At 40.9% G+C, this 7,063-nt stretch overlaps 1 protein-coding gene across 2 annotated transcripts in view; it reads left to right on the plus strand.

The window, feature by feature from the left end:
- SEC24A (SEC24 homolog A, COPII coat complex component) overlaps positions 1-5,751 on the plus strand; it is a 117,913-nt gene extending 112,162 nt beyond the window's left edge. For both annotated transcript variants that reach the window (XM_018569961.1, XM_018569960.1), the window contains exons 22-23: positions 2,222-2,325; positions 5,061-5,751. In XM_018569961.1, the coding sequence (XP_018425463.1) occupies positions 2,222-2,325; positions 5,061-5,175 (219 nt within the window). In that variant the 3' untranslated portion in view covers positions 5,176-5,751. The remainder of the gene's footprint in view (positions 1-2,221; positions 2,326-5,060) is intronic.
- The last annotated feature ends 1,312 nt before the right edge of the window (positions 5,752-7,063 follow it).

The following is a 7,063-nucleotide window of genomic DNA, read 5'->3' on the forward strand; positions in this document are numbered from 1 at the left end:
TACTTTCGGTGCATTCCAGGGAGTTTTGATGCGTTCCACAGCAGAAAAAAATAGGGCATGCTGCAGTTTTTCCACATGGTCTGGAAATGTAGATCAGGCTGAACTGCTCCCATGGAGTTCTAGAGCATGTACATCAAAGGCCTTTGGATCACTGGATCTGGATACAACACCGTCGAGCTTGTTGTTTAATCTGGATGCTAGGGAAACTATATCCAGAGTTTCCTACCAACAACAGATCTGTTGGAAAACCTCTGGATTCATTTACAATTCTCCCTTTTCTAACTGCTGGATAAGACAATCCACTGGTAGACACTCTGGTCCACAAAGTCAAAATTCTCAGCTGTAGTGGCCTTCAATGAGTCTGAGCAAGTAGGACTGCCTTGAAAGTTGAACTATCACTCCTAGGACCCTCATGCAAAACCGAGGGACAACATTTTGATTGAAGGCACTCTTCCGCGCAAGTCGGCAATAGCAGCTATCCCACCACTTTCCTGCATGGGGTCAGCGTGGGGAGTCGGGGGGCCCAGAGTCCATAGGCCAAACACGCTGATTAGGGATAGAGTCACTACTGAGGAAGGAGACTTACCACTCCTGTCTTCATCTGAGGATTTATTCCTTGGCTTCTCTCACTTCAGGGGAGCATACCCCTTAGGGGGGTCTTCAGGGAAGGGGGGTCACACCAGTGAGGGATACACCATTACCCTGGACCTGTATAGCACCCTACAGCTGGCACTGCACAATTTGTGCCAAGGTGGGTGCTTATTACAGCATCCAGTGCATAAGCAACATTACAGGCCAGTCCCACATCTTCTGACTCTGCCCTAGCTGGATCTGGGTGCACTCCCGCCGTGAGGTGCCAATCTGGAAAACAGCACCTTGTGCCAAATTTGCTTTGTGCAAGTAGAGGGAAAACTTGATAGAATACCTCAAAAGGTCTATCACCTAAGGGCATTGAAAAAAAACTAAGGGTTTGTGGTCGTGGAAGGAGTTATAGAGGCTCCAAACAGCTGTGGCCAGTGTTCAATCGCCTGTCTGTTAGCTATATAACCCAATCGTCCTGATCATCCTGTATTGTAAGATGAAAAGCACACTGGCAAGTTTGACAGTAGGCATGCCGTCAAAGTAACTATTTTGGGAGACCATTAAATTGGTTGGTCTAGTTCTGCTTTTAAATGTAATATGACATCATCATGTTGGTAAAGGCAGCCGTCAATGCCATTGCATCTTTTGTTACCTTTCAGAGCCACCAGGAGCCCTAAAATCTGATACCTAAATATCCTGCATAAGGAAGTCTGTGGTTGGCCTCCTATCTTCTACCTCCCCAGTGCCATTATTGGTCAGTAAACTCCTTTTCACACGGATGGACCAATTGGCAGGCCAGGCCGTGTGTATATAACGGAAAATTGTATACTTACCTATCGGTAATTTTCCTTTCCTGATGCCAATCCATGGCAGCACACAATGGGTATGGCTCCGCCCCCAGCCCAATCACAGGACCAGTTATACTATAAATTAAGAACGGGAGTTTGTTTTGGGCTTGTCTTGTCAAAAAGGAATAGTGTGCTCTAACTTACAACAGATAATTAAAACTCTGCATTTAGTAGCTTAAAAAGGCCTAAAGAAATCTAAATTGCAGTCTGTTTCTTTGAGTCACTGTATGGTAATATCTTTCACATTTTGTTATTAAGTCTGTAAGTCTGAGACTGTTATGGTTTTTATTAGGGTTGCACAGATACCAAGTACAGTACTCGGTACAAGTACGAGTACATGTACAGATACTTTTGAGCTCCAAGACTACACTAGAGAAAAATTCAAAAATTAGGAGGCCACTGTCATTTGTAAGGAGCACACGGAGCTCCTGGGATTTGTACATCTCTGTTGTAATGTACGATTTTGTTTTTATAAATAAAGGGATGCACAGATACCAGTTTTACGAGTACTGATACTTGCCGAGTACTTACGAGTACTGATACATTTTTGTTTAATGTCATGTGACAGTTTTTCTGAAACAATACAGACTAATGATTTCAGGACAGTGGTGGAGTGCCAGAGCCCTGTCCCAGCTGCAACCCCTGCAACCCCGGGTGTTCTCATGAAAATGCCAAGTATCTGCACTGGTAATCGAAAAGTATCTGTGCATCCCTAGTTTTTATGGATTGTGTTGGAAAGACATTAAATCTTATGAACTATTTCATTTTATTGTCTCTTCTCTTTGCAATAGACTCAGCTCCCTGAACTTGATACACCTGAATCAAGCAGACTGATGGCTTTTATCTCTTGGCTGAGAGAGCAAAGACCATTCTTCCCCACATTACACATAATCCGGTAAGTTGTTCCAATATTCTCATGCAGCTTTCTTTTACTTTTGTCATTTATTCTTGTTGAACTGCTCCTTGCATTCTGTGTAATTGTGACCAGTGCCAGTAAAAGGAATTCCTGTAAGCGTTAATGCATGGTAATTTACGTACATTATCAATAAACTTAGTACTTGTTCTCTCTGCTTAAAAGTCCAACCTTAGTCCAAATGTCAATATCTGCCCAGTGTCCAAAGAAGGCGTGGAGTGTTTTAAGGCTGTTTATGTAAGGAGACATAGTGTTTTAAAGTATTCAAGAGTATTTTTGAAAATGGGAAACATTTAATTTATGTATTTCAAATGCAAGGGCTCATGAAACGTCGAAAAGCTACATTACCCAAAGTTGTCCATCAGCTCATTATTATGGAGCTAACCGTGAATGTTAGCCCTAGAATCATTGCACTCATTCCCCCTTGCATGGCAATGCTAAATATGTGACACAGTTGTCGTTTTCATACTCGTATGAACCCAACCCACTTGTATGTTGGGCCTTTTTTAAATTTATTTTTAATAAACTTTAATTTTATCACGTTTTTTTATACCTTAACCTTATTGCTATCACAAGGGAGCTGATAAGCTCTCTGTGTGATAGCATGCTGCAGGTGACAGATTTTTAGATCCCTAATGTCACCCCTGCTCTTTTTTGATTGTGCTTGATTAGCGTATTCCCTGACTGGAAGCCAGGGAATAACAGCGCTTAAGCCAAAAGAGGATGGAGATCACCAGCACTCAGTCAAAAGCATTCAATTATTTGCTTATTTATTGAAGAAACATGTCACAAGCGTCAACTAGCCAACATTTCGGGTCCACACAGAGCCATGGAGAGACCCAATATGCAGCCCTGCTGACATCTGTATGCACCACCGGAGAGATGCAATATGCAGCCCTGGTGACATCTTTATGCAGCTCTGCAGAGACCCAATAAGCAACCCTGGTGGGATCTGGCCGCAGCCTGGTTGGATCTGGACTACAGATGTCACCAGGCTTCGTTCAGATTCTGTATGCAGCCTGGTGAGCGCTGTGCGCAGCTTTGGTGAGATTTGTATGCAGCCTGGTGACATCTGGAGTCCGGATGTCACCAGGCTGCGTCCGGATGTCACCAGGCTGCTCCAGATTCTGCAAAATTGTAGAAATGTCACCAGCACACCAATCCTTTTAAGATAGCAAAAGCTTTATTTATTGAAGTTTTTTGTCATATGACCAAACAAGCGCTTTCGGGACCGCACAGGGTCCCTTCATCAGGCTTTAGCATTGATGAAGCATTTGCTATCTTAAAAGGATTGGTGTGCTGATGACATTTCTACAATTTTGCTGACATTCGCGGCGCCATCCGCAGTCACTGCGAGCACCCCCCACTACAAGGGACATATCGGTAAGGAGTGCGACAAGGATACTTGATACTTAATGCTCCAGATTCTGAACACGGTCTGGTGGGATCTGGATGTCACCAGGCTGCGTCCGCATGTCACTAGGCTGCGTCTGCATGTCACCAGGCTGCGTCCGCATGTCACCAGGCTGCATCCAGATTCTGAACGCAGCCCTGGTGAGAAACTGCCCTAAAATCATTAGTATGTATTGTTTTAGAAAAAATGTCTCATGCCCCTTTAAGAAAAAGTATTGGTAATTGATATCAGCAAGTACCTGAGGGGAAGTACTTGTACTTGGTCTTGAAAAAGTGGTTTCGGGACATCCCTAGTGTATTTGTATGCTCCCTAAAACATAATGGGTTATTTCTATACTGTCCTCCCAACCCTACGTTAAATAGATGTATCTGGACTTCTAAATGGAGTGCGGCACCTTATTTTGCAATATTGCAATTAGACACTACAGACCAAGGAGGCACTGGAGATTCCCTTGGGATGTAAAAGCTACGGTATGGTAAACAGATCACTTACAGGTGAAACTCGAATAATTAGAATATCATGCAAAGTTCATTTATTTCACTAATGCAACTTAAAAGGTGAAACTAATATATGAGATAGACTCATTACATGCAAAGCAAGATAATTCAAGCCGTGATTTGTCATAATTGTGATGATTATGGCTTACAGCTCATGAAAACCCCAAGAACCCCAAATCCACAACCTCAAAAAAGTAGATTATTACATGCAATCAATAAAACAAGGATTGTACATAGAACAATATCGGACCTCTGAAAAGTACAAGCATGCATATGTACTCAGTACTTGGTTTGGGCCCCTTTTGCAGCACTTACTGCAATTACTTTTGCACGATATTCTAATCGAGTTTCACCTGTATAACAACCTGTTCACATCATAACTAGCCAGCCACACCAATAGGATAAACTTGCAGGTCCAGTGCATTCTTTTGACATATTTCCAGTAATTTTCTAGAGCATTGTCGGCTTTAAGCCACCAGTAGAAAGATGACAGGTTCATACCGAAAATAAACTACTACTGAGATACCACTACCACTGAGCACAGTGCCTGCCAGCCTGGTAGGTGTCTGTAACCTGTGTGTAGATGTCTGGGACACTGAAGATATCATTGGCCTATGTCTTGTCCCTGTGAAATGTACACATGTTGCCCAAAAGTCTTGCTCATCCACTGTTGACTTTAATACTGCATTGGGTTATACTCCTCTTGCCTGTGAACTCCTTCTTCTTCTTCTTTTTTTTTTTTTTTTTTTTTTTATAATGTCTTTGGATCTTGGTTATTACTTTTGACAGCTTTCTTCAATTCTCAGGGATGAAAGTCCTCTAAAGTCCACTTTCCTGCAGAACATGATTGAAGACAGAACAGAATCTGCCTTGTCATACTACGAGTTTCTTCTCCACCTCCAGCAGCAAGTGAACAAGTAAACCACTGCATAGATCATGTGTGCAAGAGGATAATTCCCTCTCAGCAGTACACCATACAATGGCCCAATTAATGCCACGTTTTCAATGTTAAGTCACTAGGCCTCATGATTTAAGATGTGCATACACTGTGATTTCAACAAAAAAGTTATCTAATGAGATATACAAGCAAATATCCTGTCATTTTAAATGGCTTGTAAGGAATACAATAAAAAGGATGCCTTTGTGCCAGGTGTCTCTAAGAACTGTCAATACTGTCAAGTGTGCAAGTCAACGCACTACACAGAAGCCCTCGTTGTCATCATGTAGTTTTCACAATGTACAGGAGGCAAAAAGACCTTTAATAAAATATAGCCAGATCTTTTTTTTTTTCTTATGGTTTCTTTTCTTTTGCTGCTAGTTTTTGAAATTTAAATGAAATACAAGTTGCTGCTATAAGAGAAACTGCTTTGTACTCACATGTATATGTTTTTATAATTTGACAGAACTTTAGAAATGTGTTGACAATGGGCCATAGAGTGATATTTTTTTCCCTTTTTGTAACTGATTCCTGAGATGTGTTCAACCCATGATTTTAAATGTACAAGAAGTGACGTGGTTAAACTGCTTTTCCAAGCTTTTTGTAAAACACAAAATGTTAAAGAAGAACTCCACTCAGAACCACTTTATTCTTAGGATTGTAGAAAGCATCTTAATAGCAAGGTTATGCCTCTTAAGTCTGTTGATCTTCCATAATGAAATTCTATCCTACCATTTAATAAAATTATCTGCTTGAGATGGTTAGTTTCTGAATGAACTTACATTGATTTTAGTGGATAATGTCTTGATGTGAATGCAGACTATAATTACTGGTTTTGGGTAGAGTTCTTCAAATGGAATCTATTATGAAGCAAATCACTTGTGTGATAAGACCTTCAATGAATGTCATTCTATAACTTACAAGCTTCAAACTTAAGATCAAGGATCAGAAAATAGTTTCCATTTGAGGCTTGTTGCAAAGCAGTTTTCCTTTTGTCATAGATCCCCTTTAACTTCTGGCAAGCAATGAGAACATAATTTGTCTGTGACCATTACAAGATGTTCCATGACATTGAAGCCATTTGTATTTTAGCAATAGTTTTCAACTAGTGCTTTTGTTGGCAGTGACTAAGAAACAAACCGAATAATTTTTTATTACATATAAAAAAAAGAACATAAAAGTAATTGTTAAAATAATGGATTAGGTTATGTCTCCCCAGAACCAGGGTGTTTGTGTTTCATAGTTGCACTGCATAATTCTTGAATACACCGTTTTAGCTGCAGGGAAAACCATATGTATAACTATCACTAGATCAGACATATGGGCAGCTGAAATCCTAATCAAATTCAAACTTTATGTTCACAGTAATTTTGTGTTTTGCATCTGACATAATAGCAGATAAAATGGGAAAGATGCTTCCAGATACGGGGATAGTGCACGTATTGTGCGTGACCTTAAGTATCTTAAGGTCCTGTGTTGATGGCTTTGGCTTGTGTTTATGGCATCAGTTTGACAGGCTTATGAAATCTTTCAGAATTCATTGGTGCATTTGACCTGCTTCAAGTGGGCTTTGCATTCCCATAGATTCATATGAGGGTGGAAAACCTGCCTTAAATGAACCAAAAGCCTGTCGACATGGGCCGTATAGGTAACCTGAGTCTTCTAAATCTGAAACTGACTTACTATAAACGTATAACTTTTAGCTTCCCCATGGACCCTCTCCGGGAGTCCATAGGAGAGATGGAGTCACCACCATATCCATTTGCTCAAAGTGAGCACATTTAATAATCACATGTAGTAAAGTCTTCTAGCGTCTGGGCCCCAAGCAGCTGCCCAATTTGCCCTTATAATCTGGACTCAGTTCAGCAACAT

Source organism: Nanorana parkeri, unplaced genomic scaffold (assembly GCF_000935625.1).
Source record: "Nanorana parkeri isolate BGI_ZX_2015 unplaced genomic scaffold, ASM93562v1 scaffold1433, whole genome shotgun sequence".
NCBI classification, from domain to species: domain Eukaryota; kingdom Metazoa; phylum Chordata; class Amphibia; order Anura; family Dicroglossidae; genus Nanorana; species Nanorana parkeri.